This window comes from Lucilia sericata, unplaced genomic scaffold, assembly GCF_015586225.1.
Source record: "Lucilia sericata isolate MDLA Ls3-8-SP2 unplaced genomic scaffold, ASM1558622v1 Contig000544F_arrow, whole genome shotgun sequence".
Classification (NCBI taxonomy): Eukaryota; Metazoa; Arthropoda; class Insecta; order Diptera; family Calliphoridae; genus Lucilia; species Lucilia sericata.
This window is the reverse complement of record NW_023994554.1, coordinates 306733-324774: the sequence shown is the minus strand read 5'-3', so window position 1 is coordinate 324774 and position 18042 is coordinate 306733. Positions and strand designations below refer to the sequence as shown.

At 30.9% G+C, this 18042-nt stretch overlaps 1 protein-coding gene across 1 annotated transcript; it reads left to right on the top strand.

Annotated features, from left to right (window-relative positions):
* Positions 1 to 458: 458 nt before the first annotated feature.
* Positions 459 to 6915, top strand: LOC119606002. The gene is made up of 3 exons (XM_037959361.1): positions 459 to 640; positions 6088 to 6201; positions 6273 to 6915. Exons 1-3 carry the CDS (start codon positions 580 to 582, stop codon positions 6746 to 6748), a joined length of 651 nt encoding a protein of 216 aa, XP_037815289.1. The 5' UTR covers positions 459 to 579; the 3' UTR covers positions 6749 to 6915.
* Positions 6916 to 18042: the final 11127 nt, after the last annotated feature.

Genomic DNA, 18042 nt, shown 5'->3' with positions numbered 1-18042 from the left:
TGTTTTTAATTTCACACTAATGTGTAAATTTATAAAATGTGTTTGCAATTTATTTCAGTTAAAAGTTATTTTTATGTTATGTAAAATGATTACTAATTAGAGTACAACTTGAGACTTTGAAATACATTCCAAGAAAATCAAAATGACGCATCTTTAACATTTTGCCTTATCAATAAAACAAGTCAATATTTTTGATCCCACAATATCACAACTATGATTATCCGGTAAAAAGTTTTTATTCGAGCAAAAGAAATTATTGTTAACTTCTTTGGAGCGATTCAAAAATTTCATTTCAACAAGTGACAAAAATTTTATCAATACAATATAATACATACATACATATATACTAAAATAAATATCAATACTAGTAATAAAAATAATAAATATAACATACATAGATAAGATTAGAAAAAATAATAAAAAAAAAATATTTATCGATAGTAAGGTAAAAAATTTCTGAAATTGCATTTAACTACTCAGTCTAGTATTGTCGCTGTGAGAAGTTAAAAGTGCTCGATTATTAATTTAAAATCAATTTTACGTGAAAATAAAAGAAAAAAGTTATATACTCAGTGCAAAATGCGTTTCTTTGCAACATGTGGAATACTATTTATAGCCTATTTGGTTTATGTGAATGCGGGTAATAAAATAATCTTAATAAACTCTCATGATTGCTTTATTAATGACGAAAGATGAAATATAACAAAAGCATAAAAGTGTTTAAAAATTTTAACGTTTTAAGTTATAATAAAAGTTTTTACAAATGTTTGATTTCAATACTAGTTTGATCAATTTCTTTTTCATCTATGTAGTGAAATAGTGTTTGCATAACATTTTTATAATAAATAACGAAAAAATTACCATTTGTTCTTGAAACTTGGTATTTTTCTTATATTTTTAGGAGTTTTCGTAATTTATTTTTTAATATATAATTTTGATTTTAACAAAGTTTCTACCTAATCTTATCTGTAAAATATTGATTAAAGTTATCGACATACACACACTACATGCATTACTAACAACAGTTGACATCATCCGTTAATAAACATAAGTTTAAAACGATTTTTGACGTTATGACGTTTAAGTCCCTGCTAATATAAAATAATTTGAGATCTGTGAAATAATAATAACAAATATTAATTTACTCTTAAAGGAATATGAGCGACGATCAAAGCTCAAAAGGATTCTTTTCACAAAAATTACATTTTATTTAAAATTAAAAACTATTTTGCAACATTTTAAATAACAAGCATTTAAGCTTTAAAAAATCGAACTTACATTTGATTATTATTATATTGACTATTCTGTTTCAAGTAAATTTTAAAATGATATTTAAATTTTAAGTTTGAAATTGGAAAAAAAATCTTAATTTTTTTAATAAAATTCTTAGAATCTTTATGATTTGGAGCTAATGGAAATAACTTTAAACATTTTTCAAATATAACTTCGAATTTTCGACCATAATTCGGTTTCGATCAGATTCCAGAATTTACTTTTAATTGTCAAATAAACTTTGACAACTACTTTTAAACTTAATATGTACTAAATAATAACATTGTTGATATATGATAAACATAAGTTGATTCATTATTGGTATAACAAAATATTGTATGTAGCCCCGGGGTAGCCCCGTTTATATCAGTAAAAAGTACTGATGTTTGATTTGACTCATTCTAAGCTATTATTTCTCAAAATTGTTTGACCTGGGTTCAATATTTGGTATGCTGTGAGAAAGTGGATAGAAAGGTAATTTTTTTATGTTTCACGGAAAGGAATGATATGAAATAATGTGAAAGGTCTTCAAATAGGTGCGATAGCATTTCGAAGACCTTTCATATGATACCAAAATTGCGAATATTTTCTTTGAAAAAACATGAAAAAAAAAATCATGAAAACTTCTAAAAATGTAAGTTCTTATTCTTTGACATTGATGTCTTGACAAAAAAACTTTAGAAATGGCATCATAGAATGAACTACATTTTTATTATCGGCGACAACATCAGAAACTTCTATTTTGGGGCAACCCTAATGTACATTCATTCAAATCTAAAAAATAAATATGTAATTATTTTTAAGGGTTTATCAGTTGACAACTTATCTAGCTTACAAATGTACAGTCCCATTAGACATATTTATTAATGTTTGTCTAAAATGTTTTCTTAAAGTTTAATATTTGTAATACCATGCATTTTTATACCCTACACCACTTTAGTGGGGAGGGTATATTGGGTTTGTGCTGATGTTTGTAACGCCCAATAATATTGGTCCTATACCCTAAAGTATACCAATCGGCTCAGAATCATTTTCTGAGTCGATTTAGCTATGTCCGTCCGTCCATGTAAACCTTGTAATCAAACTACAGGTCGCAATTTTATTATAATGAAATTTGGTACATGATCTTCTATTGTCCCAGGGACGAAGCCTATTGAAAATGGTTAAGATCGGTCCATTATTTCACCTAGCCCCCATACAACAGAACCCCCCAATAGGGCTTGTAATCCTTGTAATCAAACTACAGGTCGCAATTTTGGAGATAATTCAATGAAATTTGGCACATGATCTTTTATGGTATCGTAGACGAAACCAAGGTTGGCAACCGTTATCGCTAAGCTATCGTTACCGCTAAAATACCTTTTCAGCACAACTACCGTTACCGCTAATATACCCATATCGAAATAAGCCAAAATACCGATAACCCTAAAATATCAATACCGAAATAAGCTAAAATACCGATAACGCTAAAATACCAATACCGAAATAAGCTAAATTACCGATAACGCTAAAATACCAATACCGATATCTTATTAAAAAGAAATAAAATTTCCAAAGTAAGTAAATATTCACTTTATTAATATTGTTAATATCACTGGCGATTTTTCATTTCTTCCTCAAACAATGGCAACCTTCTTTTTATACCCACCATCAAAAAAGGAGGGATGTATTTCTGAATTGCTGAGTTTAATCGCGATACTAATGGTTATAAATCAATATTTGGACGTTTAAGATATCTTTATATCCTCCACCACCATCAGTGGTGATAGAGGGTATATATAACTTTGTCCCAACAAAGTATATATATTCTTGATCCTTATGAAATTCTGAGTCGTCTGTCCGTCGGTCTGTCTGTTTGTCTGTGTAAAACACGCGCACGTTAAAATTAAGCACGAAAATTCACCCAACACGTTCTTTATTATCCGGTACAGTTTGGTATTGAAAATCAGTAAAATCGGTTCACGATGTAAAAAGTTATGAGTAAAAATTTCAGACTACATCGAAAAAAATAACGTTCTTTTTCCCAATTCTGAAGTAGTTTTCTCAGAAACTACCACAGATATTTCGATGAATTTTGTCGCACATTACTTTTTTGTGCCAGGGATCAAGTGTGTTCAATTGATCCAATATTTCCCATAGCCCCCATACAAAGGTGTATACTCCCGGAAATTAGTTTATCGTTAATAACTCCCTCAAAAATATCGGTATCAACACAAAATTTTGTACATAAAACTATAATATGAATAGAAATCATACTAGCTCCCATATAAGGCCCTCTTCCGAAAATCATTTAAACTCAAATATTCCATTGTCAAATAAAGCTATCTTGATAAAATTCGACACAAATAAGTTTTGTGTACATACATATGAATCACTCTACGAAATTTTTCTGGAGAGGACCGTAATTGGTCATAGCTCCTATATAAGGTCCACTTTCATTAATAATTCATTAATAAATCTATTGGAGTAATATTCGACTTGAATTTTTTGTTTGCATATACATCATTATACGAAATTTTTTCTTGATAGGTCCATAATTGGTCACAACTCCCATATAAAGATCATTTCCGAAAATTACTTAAACGCACATTGACAATCAAAGTCACCGGGATCAAATTCGACATAAATGTGTATTTTGTATATATAAATCGTTATACGGAATTTTACTTCTGAAAATCACTTAATACCACTTAATTCATTACTAAATGATTATATCCAGATAAAATTCGACATGAGTATGTTTTGTATAGATAAATCATTATATTAAAATGTTTGCAACTGGCCTTTTAATATAAAATTTTATGAACCTAATCGAAATTAGTTCCACATATGCATAAATATTAGTACCCTCACTACGGAAACAAAAATTTTGAGAAGTTATGTAAAAATTAGATAGTTAAATGGGTTTTAATAAAAAGTAGCTTGCTGGTGAAGGATATTTAAGATTCGGCATAGCCGAATCGAGATTGCTTTTATTCCTATATAAAACTTAATTGTGCCAATTTTTGGAGAGATAGTAGTATATTTGACGTAGTTTCGAGTTAAAAATCCCAAATCGGAAGTTCTGGTTGTATGGGGACTAGGATAAATAAGTACTTTGCATCTGTGCTGATGTTTGTAACGCATAAAAATATTGGACCTACACCCACTTTAAAGTATACCGATCTAACTGGATGAACTACATCCAAGGAACAGATGGATAAGCTGCGATATGTACGATATAACTATCAGGAAAAAGGTATTTCGCGGTATACTACTGGGTGGCATTTTGTCACTTTTACTCTGGGTTATCACGATTAATAGCCTCCTAAGGACCCTAACTGATAAAGGACTTAAAACTGCTATGCAGATGATGTCGTAATACTTTTAAATGGAAAGGATCCAAATAACTTATGTAAAAGAGCTGTGGAGGCTCTGAATACGGCCTTGAGCTGGGCTCAACCGAGAGGCCTCAATGTTAAAATCTGTCTTTTCACAAGAAAGATAAAAATTTCTACGTATACTGAACCCTGCTTCCTAGGCATGAAGATACCAGTGACAAAGTTCAAAGTCCATTAATTCAACTACCCCCACCACCTACCGGTTTGGGGTTTTTAACTCATAACTATGTCAAATATACTACTATCTCACCAAAAATGTATAGAGGCATAAACGACTATGCCAATTTTTATAATGATCGGCCGCCCCCATACAACCCCCCTTTAAAAAATATCTTAAACGTCCAAAAATTGACTTGTAACCATTAGTGATGAAATTCTGCATAACTAACATCCCTCTTCCCAATTTGTTGAGTATCTGCCCATATTTAAACCTAACTCCCATAAAAAGCTTCTTTTAAAAATTTTGTTTTTCATCAATAAATTGCTTTAATACATCGGAATTAAGGTAAAATTCAACATAATATTTTTTTTATGAAAAATAAATAATTTTTAAAATATACCCATGATGTAGGGTACAATATAGTCGGCCATGCCCGACTATACTTTCATACTTGTTAGTTATTTAAATCATACTGAAATTACCGCTAAAATATATTTTTTGTACACTACCGATAACGCTAAAATATCAATACCGAAATAAACCAAAATACCGATAACGCTAAAATATCAATACCTAAATTAGTCAAAATACCGATAACGCTAAAATACCTATACCGAAATAAGCCAAAATACCGATAACGCTAAAATACCAATACCTAAATAACTCAAAATGCCGATACCGCTACCTTATCACCGTTTCGAAACGGTTGCCAACCTTGGACGAAACCTATTGAAAATGTTTAACATCGGTCCATTATTTCACCTAGCCCCCATACAACTGAACCCCCGAATAGGGCTTTTAAACCTTGAAGCCTGTTGAAAATAGTTTACATCGGTCCATTATTTCACCTAGCCCCCATACAACTGAACCCGCCGAATAAGTTCATAATTATGTTTAATATACTCATATCTCGACAAAAAGCTGCAAAACCCAATGAAAAGCCCTATCAAAATTTCACTTAAATGTCCACACTTTTATTCAACAATAAACGGCTTAAGTATGTATATCTAAGGCAAGGTACAATTCAACTTAAATGCTTTATTATGGCAACTAAATCACATTATGGGATTTTTTTTGTCAAAGGTGTAGGGTATTATATGGTCGGCCTCGCCCGACTATAATTTCTTACTTGTTAACTATTGGGATTATAAAAAATAAGATCTTCAACTATTGACTGTTTGGATTTTTTAGAAAATGTTTGTTATGCTTTCCAAAAAATCTTATTAAATTGGTCATCATTAGAAAAATTTTATTTTTGTTTATCCCTCTTTTCAGATGCCTGCGTTCAATGTAATTCAGCTAACGATATTAAATGTGCCACAAATCCCGATTCATTTTTAGCTAAAGAGTGCACCAATTCCACATCGAAATGTTACACCAGAGTTTTAGGTAATTAAGCGAACAAGACATTCGTAACTTTTATCATATTTAAAAAACTTTTAAACTTCTTATACCCCTAGATGGTAACACTATTCGTGGTTGTGCTATGGACTTAGATAATGCCACCGCCTCTAATTGCAACAATGAAATGGAATGTCTGATTTGTACCTTTACCGAGGGCTGCAATCGTCAAGTATTTCCTACCCATCGTTTACAGTGTTTGCAATGTAGCGGTAATAATGAAAACAGTACCTGTGCCACTGATATCTATGCTAAGCCGGTGATTTGTCCCACCTATAAATTGGGCGATAAATGTTATATTCGCAAAGATGGCCGTAATAGTACCAATTCCGTTCAACGTGGCTGTCTATCAAGTGCCCAAGCTAATGGTTTATGTAAGGATATTTCCAACTGTTATACTTGTGAAGGTGCTGGTTGCAATTTCTTGGAATTCAATACCACTGAAATTCCTTTGGCCCGTGATTCCGCCATGGCCTATGGTGGTGCTTCTATGTTGCTGTTGTTGGTGGGAGTTGTAACTTCACGTTTCTTTTAAAAACCAACACTTTTCTTTTGTTTTATAATTGCACAATTTATTTTTCATCAATGTTTTTATTTAATATGTAGTTTTTTGAACAAAATGAAAACTAATGTAGTTACTCTTACAATTTAACTTTTATATCGGAAAAATAAATTTTGAAAAACTAATTTAAAAACATAAAATGCGCCCTCTTTTTCACCGGAAGTTGAATCTATTGATATTTTCTTTGCAACATCGTCAGGGTCGTCATCATCATCGATTTTTTAGTTTGTCTTTTTAAAAGCCATATAAAATTTTATGAAGTGCAAAGAAAATATATTTGATTTTCATATTCAAAGCAAAAATGCAACGAAGTTTCCCTAAAGCATATTATGCAGATGATGAGGTTCCTTTATATTCTTGAAATATTTTTATTTTCCTATACGACTTGAAATGAAGAGAGAAATGTTTTCATTGCATTGAGTTGCATCATGCATATACAGCACGAACAGTGGTGGGTAAAACTTGTGCAGATTAATAGGATAATCTGAACATCTTCAACAACTTTTAAAAACATTTTTTCGGCATCTCCGTTGAGACTAAACGAAATATTAGATTTAGTTGATTCTTATTGCTTCAATAAATTTCCTTCGTCACTGTTAAAACATAAATGTTGAAGAAAAATTATACAGTAGCACAACTAATACTTCAAAAACACACTCACGGCATTCGAATCGTTCACAATTTTTGTTGCCAGGAAATACAGAAGCTGTTTGCTCGCTGACACAACCAAATGTTAAGCGTAAATGTTTCAACACTATAGTTTTTAGAGTTTTTATTGAATTCTTATTGGAAGTTAAAGGGAAACGACAGAAATTATTGGTTGTTTTATAAAGCAACAAAAACACCATAATGTTTGTTCACTATATACACATATATGTATGTATGTATGTATGTACATATCTCTAGGTCTTGATGTGTCAAAGTAATAATAAAATAAATAAAATGCATATTTATAATACAACATAAATACATATATTTATTAAGTTATGAAAAAATATTACTACATATGTTTGAAAATTTATGGAGTTTAGAATGTTTCTAAATGTTAATTAAAATAGAAAATTGACAAGTTTAATTTAATTTTATCTCAATTTTAATATATTTATAAACCTATAATTTCAACGAAACTCGATCTTTGCGAAATATGTTTCTCAAATTGTTTTAAAATCATTTATAGTTTACTCACAGTTTATCGAGTTCACTAGAAAGCCTTTAACACACTGAGAAATCCCTACCTATTTTTTATACTGTTTTAATATAAAAGAAAATTTTATGCTTTTAGGTCCTCCCAATTCTAACAATAACCATAAAGTTTTATATGGAAACGACGATTTCAGTTAGTTTTAGAAATTCTTTTTCAAATCTTGTTCAGATCTGGGTAATTTGTAGTTTATTTGAGTTCAGTTCTAGTTAAGTTTTACTTCACTCAAGTTCTTGTTTAGTTCAGTTCCAGTTCAGTTCTAGTTCAGTTCTAGTTCAGTTCTAGTTCAGTTCTAGTTCAGTTCCAGTTCAGTTCTAGTTCAGTTCTAGTTCAGTTCTAGTTCAGTTCTAGTTCAGTTCTAGTTCAGTTCTAGTTCAGTTCTAGTTCAGTTCTAGTTCTGTTCTACTTCTGTTCTACTTCTGTTCTAGTTCAGTTCTAGTTCAGTTCTAGTTCAGTTCTAGTTCAGTTCTAGTTCAGTTCTAGTTCAGTTCTAGTTCAGTTCTAGTTCAGTTCTAGTTCAGTCCTAGTTCAGTTCTAGTTCAGTTCTAGTTCAGTTCTAGTTCAGTTCTAGTTCAGTTCTAGTTCAGTTCTAGTTCAGTTCTAGTTCAGTTCTAGTTCAGTTCTAGTTCAGTTCTAGTTCAGTTCTAGTTCAGTTCTAGTTCAGTTCAGTTCTAGTTCAGTTCTAGTTCAGTTCTAGTTCAGTTCTAGTTCAGTTCTAGTTCAGTTCTAGTTCAGTTCTAGTTCAGTTCTAGTTCAGTTCTAGTTCAGTTCTAGTTCAGTTCTAGTTCAGTTCTAGTTCAGTTCTAGTTCAGTTCTAGTTCAGTTCTAGTTCAGTTCTAGTTCAGTTCTAGTTCAGTTCTAGTTCAGTTCTAGTTCAGTTCTAGTTCAGTTCTAGTTCAGTTCTAGTTCAGTTCTAGTTCAGTTCTAGTTCAGTTCTAGTTCAGTTCTAGTTCAGTTCTAGTTCAGTTCTAGTTCAGTTCTAGTTCAGTTCTAGTTCAGTTCTAGTTCAGTTCTAGTTCAGTTCTAGTTCAGTTCTAGTTCAGTTCTAGTTCAGTTCTAGTTCAGTTCTAGTTCAGTTCTAGTTCAGTTCTAGTTCAGTTCTAGTTCAGTTCTAGTTCAGTTCTAGTTCAGTTCTAGTTCAGTTCTAGTTCAGTTCTAGTTCAGTTCTAGTTCAGTTATAGTTAAGTTCTAGTTCAGTTCTAGTTCAGTTGTAGTTCAGTTCTAGTTCAGTTCTAGTTCAATTCTAGTTCAGTTCTAGTTTAGTTCTAGTTCAGTTCTAGTTCAGTTCTAGTTCAATTCTAGTTCAATTCTAGTTCAGTTCTAGTTCAGTTCTAGTTCAGTCCTAGTTCAGTTCTGGTTCAGTTCTAGTTGAGTTCTAGTTGAGTTCTAGTTGAGTTCTAGTTCAGTTCTAGTTCAGTTCTAGTTCAATTCTAGTTCAGTTCTAGTTCAGTTCTAGTTCAGTTCTAGTTCAGTTCTAGTTCAATTCTAGTTCAGTTCTAGTTCAGTGCTAGTTCAGTTCTAGTTCAGTTCTAGTTCAGTTCTAGTTCAGTTCTAATTCAGTTCTAGTTCAGTTCTAGTTCAGTAGTTCTAGTTCAGTTCTAGTTCAGTTCTAGTTCAGTTCTAGTTCAGTTCTAGTTCAGTTCTAGTTCAGTTCTAGTTCAGTTCTAGTTCAGTTCTAGTTCAGTTCTAGTTCAGTTCTAGTTCAGTTCTAGTTCAGTTCTAGTTCAGTTCTAGTTCAGTTCTAGTTCAGTTCTAGTTCAGTTCTAGTTCAGTTCTAGTTCAGTTCTAGTTCAGTTCTAATTCAGTTCTAATTCAGTTCTAGTTCAGTTCTAGTTCAGTTCTAGTTCTAGTTCAGTTCTAGTTCTAGTTCAGTTCTAGTTCTAGTTCAGTTCTAGTTCTAGACAAAAATTAATTTTTTTTCGAAATTATTTTATTGGATTTTTTCTGTTCCTATTTTTCTAAAGTTCCTTTAACCGAATGAAGAAAAGAACTCTGGTCGTTTATTATTTATTGATGATCCGTCAAGAGCAGCACGAGTTTTATTTTTTTTTAATTATTTAAAAAAAGAGTTTACAATTTAAAAATTGTCCGGTTTTAATATCTGTTCTAATGATAAGCAAATTACTAGAAACATGAAAGGGTCCAACTAGTTTAACACAAAAAATATAAGAATGCAAAGTTTAGAATTGGAATAGTTTAAAGTTCCTAAAAAATGCATCATTTGAATTATTTGTGAAAAAGAATACTATAATTGGGGTCATAAAAATAAATCAGAAATTGTTTGAAAATAAAGGTACTATAATTTAATTGCTATTCTTAAATTTTAAGCTAAAACCCCAAAGAAATGGTGAATGGTGAACAATTAAATTTTAAATTGCAGTAATTATTTAAACAACTTAATAGCTCTTTTTATTTGGATTATTTGTATATTCTAAATATTATATTTAAACAATTTTTAATAGACAAATTGGAAAATTCAAACAAGCTGTATATTATTAAAGTTTTATAAGTATACCAGAGTAAAAATCGCTTTTAAAGAAACTGCGGTGGAATCATTTTTTTCAAAATTAAACAAAAATATAAATAAAAACAGTTTTACCTGTATCGAAGATTTTTTTGTATATATTTAGAGAAGGACCAGGTAAATCCAAATATACAAGTGCCAATGATGAAAAACAGAACAGTTTTTTTTTTCAACCAGAACAATATAAAAATAAATCGTTATTAGTATTTATATTTTACTACAAACTATTACTAGTAGAATACTACTAAATGGTACGAGGGCAAACTGGAAAGAATTGTTCAAATTGAATAAATTTCTTTTAAAAACAAGGTTTTGTACAAATCGTGAAAAGAATCAAGTGTTCAAATACTTTTAAATAAATTTTCGAAAATCAAAAGCAATTTATTTAAAATAATTATTAAGTCCTCCCTCGAAAAGTAGTATTTACTGGTAGACATTATGCCATTCCCTGCTATAATTTAATAAAAACAACGTCAAATAAACAATTAATAACAGAATAAACCCCAACAGACTCCATTTTGTTTATTCAACGGTATTCTAAAGAAAACATTAAAAGAACATTGAATAAAAAATACACCCTATAGCTCGTGCTATCATTTATTTTCAATAGATTTTTTGCCCTGTTTGTACTCATATACACAGTATTTATGATACACCATTCGATTTTAAAGATGCCCACATCCAAATAGAACAATTGCACTGAATAAAAACAAAATTACGTAGGTTGGTACGTTTCCAAAAGAAATAATTATCAAAAAAACACATTGCCCATAAAATATACGATCAATTGATTGTGGGTTTGTGCACCAAATTATTGAGCATTTAGATTTACTTTTTTGGTATAATTAGGCAATGTATGTTCTATATTTATTTGTTGTACCAATTAACACTCAAAGTGGGTGTTGCCTTTCTCCAATATGCTTTGAGTGGAATTTAAGTTATGAGTGTTTTTGTATAAGATAGAAATATCTGTGAATATCTCAAAATTTAAAAACCTACTAGTTTTTTTTATTTTTCTGATTTCAGAAGTTTTTACTGCATACATTGGTATGGAGATTACGCTGTACACATAACATTAGAAAGAAGCCCTTACTTAATATGAAGTCCGGTATACTTTTGTTAGAGGAAGTTTTTGACCATTTAGATATGACCGATTTTAAATATTTGGATCAATTTTTAACAATAGTGTGTTAAAAGTTTAAAGAAATAGCAGTTGGAAAACGAGAAAGTACCAGAATCTCTTTAAATTTCACTTTATATACATAGATTTTCATTCAAATTGTCAATCAAAGAAAAAAATACCAAAAAGTACCGAAATGTCGCCTTTTATAGATTTTCATTCAATCAGTATGCCGCATATTAAATTTTTCGTTTCTAGGCTCAATATAATAAAATATTCAAAAAATACTAGTTGAAGATAAACAAAATCTCATTCCATCAGGCTCCTATATGTCAGATTATATGTTTCTAGGTTCAATATTGAAGAAAAACCAAAAAGTACCATTTGAAGAACGAAAAACTACCAGCTTTGCATTCACTTAGGATACTGAATGTTTAATTTTATGTTTCTAGGTTCAATATTATAGAAATTTAGCTCTTATTGGTTCTCGTTGGTAACAAAATTAGTCATTGGTACCTGATTTACAAATAAGGACGTAGGGTTATGTGGATCTTATCTACCAGTGTACCTAGGGTGACGGCGACGGATATTTTTCTCAATGAATGTATCAGATGAATGAGAAGTGTGCTTGGTTGAATGGTGATAGAGGTAAGATATCTTATACAAGTGATACCATTGAATTTCCCTTCCTTGTCCAGATATGTTTAAAGTGTTCATACCAGATTTGCCGCAGTGTGTTCTCTGTGAGTAAGAACAAGTAATCGGCTTATTTGATGGATCCTTGTTTTGGTCTAACGATTACTTCTCTAGGTATTATATTTTTCATTAATCTGGTTGTCATTGCAAATATCTGGATATATTTTCATTTTTATGTTTAAGATGAAGATAAAAATTGAAAAATTAAATTCTTTCAGAAGTTATGTTTGTTTTATCGTAATATGGTTCGATTGGGCCCTCACCCTTTTTAATATTTTAAACTTTTTATGTGAAATTGTATTTATACTCTACACCACTTTAGTGGGGTTTGTGCTGATGTTTGTAATGCACAAAGTATACCAATAGGTTTGGAATTATTTTTTAAGTTGATTAATCCATGTCCGACCATCTGTATGTCCATGTAAACTTTGTTATGATAGTAAATGTCGCAATTTTTAAGATAATTTGATTATATTTAGCAGAGCTACTAAGCCAATTGAACATGGTTGAAATCGGTTCACAATTTCACTTAGACCCCATATAACCGAACCCCCGAATGAGCTCTTAATTATGTTATATATTAGTATCTCAACAAAAATCGAAACGAATGAGTTTAATGGAATTTTTGATTATCATTCCGAATTTCCTAATGATAGGGCTTTATTTAATCCTAACTCCCATTCAAATCCCCCTTCAGAAAACGACTTGAATGTCCATACTTCACTTGAGGTTATTATTCGCCCCCAGTCTCCATATTTGTTATAGATCTTGAACACACAGTTCTTTTCCCAGACATTAGGTATATGTAACAAATGATAAGAATGATCTACAGATCAAAAGATGTATGTATAACCAAAAATATAGGAAAATATCTATGGGCTTTTGCGGAATTCTGTGATCTGGTTTTTTATAGAAAATATGTTTAACTAGCTTATTACCCGCTACTTTGTTAGCGAGGGTTTTTATAGAATGAGAAATATGTTGGCTCTTCATTTAGCAAGGAAAAAATAATATGTATTACAAAGATTACAAATTTTTAAATATTGGTAATTCCCTAATTTGAAGAAATGATGATTGTATATGTGTACTCAATTTTAAGTACTTAAAAGTCCACTTTTATAGATTCTCATTTACGCCGTGCTCTATATGCTTAATTTCATGTTTTTAGGTTGAATTTTATAGAAAACTCAAAAAATACCAATCGAAGGACGAAAAAGTGCCAAAAAGTTCACTTTTATAGATTCTCATTAACTAAGGCCTCTGCATGCTTAATTTCATGTTTCTAGGTTTAATTTTATGGAAAACTCAAAAAGTACCAGTCGAAGTACGATAAAGTACCAAAAAGTCCCCTTTTATAGATTCTAATTTACTCCAGGCTCTACATGCTTAATTTTATGTTTCTAGGTTAAATTTTATAAAAAACTGAAAAAAGTACCAGTCGAAGAATGAAAAAGTACAAAAAAGTCTCCTTTTATAGATTCTTATTTACTCCGGGCTCTACATGCTTAATTTCATGTTTCTATGTTCAATTTTATAGAAAAATCAAAAAGTACCAATCGAAGAACAAAAAAGTACCAAAAAGGTCCTCTTTTATAGTTTCCAATTTACTCCGGGCTCTATATGCTTAATTTCATGTTTCTAGGTTCAATTTTATAGAAAAATCAAAAAGTTCCAGTCGAAGAACGAAAAAGTATCAAAAAGTCCCCTTATATATTCCCATTAACTAAGGGCTCTGCATGCTTAATTTCATGTTTCTAGGTTAAATTTTATAGAAAACTCAAAAAGTACCAGTGGAAGGACGAAAAAGTATCAAAAAGTCCCCTTTTATAGATTGAAGGACGAAAAAGTACCAAAAAGTCCCCTATTATAGATTCTCATTCACTCTGGGCTCTACATGCTTAAATTCATGTTTCTAGGTTAAATTTTATAGAAAACTCAAAAAGTACCAGTCGAAAGACGAAAAAGTTCCAAAAAGTCCCCTTTTATAGATTCTCATTTACTAAGGGCTCTACATGCTTAATTTCATGTTTCTAGGTTAAATTTTATAGAAAACTCAAAAAGTACCAGTTGAAGGATGAAAAAGTACCAAAAAGTACCCTTTTATAGATTCTCATTTACTAAGGGCTCTACATGCTTAATTTCATGTTTCTAGGTTAAATTTTATAGAAAACTCAAAAAGTACCAGTGGAAGGACGAAAAAGTATCAAAAAGTCCCCTTTTATAGATTCTCATTTACTAAGGGCTCTACATGCTTAATTTTATGTTTCTAGGTTAAATTTTATAGAAAACTCAAAAAGTACCAGTCGAAAGACGAAAAAGTCCCCTTTTATAGATTCTCATTTACTAAGGGCTCTACATGCTTAATTTCATGTTTCTAGGTTAAATTTTATAGAAAACTCAAAAAGTACCAGTCGAAGGACGAAAAAGTACAAAAAAGTCCCCTATTATAGATTCTCATTTACTCTGGGCTCTACATGCTTAATTTCATGTTTGTAGGTTAAATTTTATAGAAAACTCAAAAAGTACCAGTCGAAGGACGAAAAAGTACCAAAAAGTCCCCTATTATAGATACTCATTTACTCCGGGCTCTACATGCTTAAATTCATGTTTCTAGGTTAAATTTTATAGAAAACTCAAAAAGTACCAGTCGAAAGACGAAAATGTTCCAAAAAGTCCCCTTTTATAGATTCTCATTTACTCCGGGCTACATGCTTAATTTCATGTTTCTAGGTTAAATTTTATAGAAAACTCAAAAAGTATCGGTCGAAAGACGAAAAAGTACCAAAAAGTCCCCTTTTATAGATTCTCATTTACTAAGGGCTCTACATGCTTAATTTCATATTTCTAGGTTAAATTTTATAGAAAACTCAAAAAGTACCAGTCGAAGGATGAAAAAGTACCAAAAAGTCCCCTTTTATAGATTCTCATTTACTAAGGGCTCTACATGCTTAATTTCATGTTTCTAGGTTAAATTTTATAGAAAACTCAAAAAGTACCAGTCGAAAGACGAAAAAGTTCCAAAAAGTCCCCTTTTATAGATTCTCATTTACTCCGGGCTCTACATGCTTAATTTCATGTTTCTAGGTTAAATTTTATAGAAAACTCACAAAGTATCAGTCGAAAGACGAAAAAGTACCAAAAAGTCCCCTTTTATAGATTCTCATTTACTAAGGGCTCTACATGCTTAATTTCATGTTTCTAGGTTAAATTTTATAGAAAACTCAAAAAGTACCAGAAGAAAGACGAAAAAGTACCAAATAGTCCCCTTTTATAGATTCTCATTTACTAAGGGCTCTACATGCTTAATTTTATGTTTCTAGGTTAAATTTTATAGAAAACTCAAAAAGTACCAGTCGAAGGACGAAAAAGTACCAAAAAGTCCCCTTTTATAGATTCTCATTAACTAAGGCCTCCGCATGCTTAATTTCATGTTTCTAGGTTAAATTTTATAGAAAACTCAAAAAGTACCAGTCGAAGGACGAAAAAGTACCAAAAAGTCCCTTTTATAGATTCTCATTTACTCCGCGCTCTACATGCTTAATTTCATGTTTTTAGGTTAAATTTTATAGAAAACTCAAAAAGTACCAGTCGAAGGACGAAAAAGTACCAAAAAGTCCCCTATTATAGATTCTCATTTACTCTGGGCTCTACATGCTTAATTTCATGTTTCTAGGTTAAATTTTATAGAAAACTCAAAAAAGTACAAGTCGAAGGACGAAAAAGTACCAAAAAGTCCCCTATTATAGATTCTCATTTACTCTGGGCTCTACATGCTTAAATTCATGTTTCTAGGTTAAATTTTATAGAAAACTCAAAAAGTACCAGTCGAAAGACGAAAAAGTTCCAAAAAGTCCCCTTTTATAGATTCTCATTTACTCCGGGCTCTACATGCTTAATTTTATGTTTCTAGGTTAAATTTTATAGAAAACTCAAAAAGTACCAGTCGAAAGACGAAAAAGTACCAAAAAGTCCCCTTTTATAGATTCTCATTTACTCTGGGCTCTACATGCTTAATTTCATGTTTCTAGGTTAAATTTTATAGAAAACTCAAAAAGTACCAGTCGAAGGACGAAAAAGTACCAAAAAGTCCCCTATTATAGATTCTCATTTACTCTGGGCTCTACATGCTTAATTTCATGTTTGTAGATTAAATTTTATAGAAAACTCAAAAAGTACCAGTCGAAGGACGAAAAAGTACCAAAAAGTCCCTTATTATAGATTCTCATTTACTCTGGACTCTACATGCTTAAATTCATGTTTCTAGGTTAAATTTTATAGAAAACTCAAAAAGTACCAGTCGAAAGACGAAAATGTTCCAAAAAGTCCCCTTTTATAGATTCTCATTTACTCCGGGCTACATGCTTAATTTCATGTTTCTAGGTTAAATTTTATAGAAAACTCAAAAAGTATCAGTCGAAAGACGAAAAAGTACCAAAAAGGTCCCCTTTTATAGATTCTCATTTACTAAGGGCTCTACATGCTTAATTTCATGTTTCTAGGTTAAATTTTATAGAAAACTCAAAAAGTACCAGTCGAAGGACGAAAAAGTACCAAAAAGTCCCCTATTATAGATTCTCATTTACTCTGGGCTCTACATGCTTAAATTCATGTTTCTAGGTTAAATTTTATAGAAAACTCAAAAAGTACCAGTCGAAAGGCGAAAAAGTTCCAAAAAGTCCCCTTTTATAGATTCTCATTTACTCCGGGCTCTACATGCTTAATTTCATGTTTCTAGGTTAAATTTTATAGAAAACTCAAAAAGTATCAGTCGAAAGACGAAAAAGTACCAAAAAGTCCCCTTTTATAGATTCTCATTTACTAAGGGCTCTACATGCTTAATTTCATGTTTCTAGGTTAAATTTTATAGAAAACTCAAAAAGTACCAGTCGAAGGACGAAAAAGTACCAAAAAGTCCCCTTTTATAGATTCTCATTTACTAAGTGCTCTACATGCTTAATTTCATGTTTCTAGGTTAAATTTTATAGAAAACTCAAAAAGTACCAGTCGAAGGACGAAAAAGTACCAAAAAGTCCCCTTTTATAGATTCTCATTTACTAAGGGCTCTACATGCTTAATTTCATGTTTCTAGGTTAAATTTTATAGAAAACTCAAAAAGTACCAGTCGAAAGACGAAAAAGTACCAAATAGTCCCCTTTTATAGATTCTCATTTACTTAGGGCTCTACATGCTTAATTTTATGTTTCTAGGTTAAATTTTATAGAAAACTCAAAAAGTACCAGTGGAAGGACGAAAAAGTACCAAAAATTCCCCTTTTATAGATTCTCATTAACTAAGGCCTCCGCATGCTTAATTTCATGTTTCTAGGTTAAATTTTATAGAAAACTCAAAAAGTACCAGTCGAAGGACGAAAAAGTACCAAATAGTCCCCTTTTATAGATTCTCATTTACTCCGGGCTCTACATGCTTAATTTCATGTTTCTAGGTTAAATTTTATAGAAAACTCAAAAAGTACCAGTCGAAGGACGAAAAAGTACCAAAAAGTCCCCTTTTATAGATTCTCATTTACTCCGGTCTCTACATGTTTAATTACATGTTTCTAGGTTCAATATTATAGAAAATTCAAAAAGTACCTTTTGAAGAACGAAAAAGTACCAAAAAGTCCCATTTTATAGATTCTCATTTACTCCGAGCTCTACATGCTTAATTTCATGTTTCTAGCTTTAATTTTAAAGAAAACTCAAAAAAGTACCTGTGTAGAACGAAAA

What these genes read in the sequence shown, in the direction of transcription:
- LOC119606002 (XM_037959361.1), top strand. Translation starts at nt 580, where the DNA reads ATGCGTTTCTTTGCAACATGTGGAATACTATTTATAGCCTATTTGGTT. An exon ending in TTTGGTTTATGTGAATGCGG is followed by an intron (nt 641 to 6,087) that starts GTAATAAAATAA and finishes CCCTCTTTTCAG; the next exon opens with ATGCCTGCGTTCAATGTAAT. An exon ending in ATGTTACACCAGAGTTTTAG is followed by an intron (nt 6,202 to 6,272) that starts GTAATTAAGCGA and finishes TTATACCCCTAG; the next exon opens with ATGGTAACACTATTCGTGGT.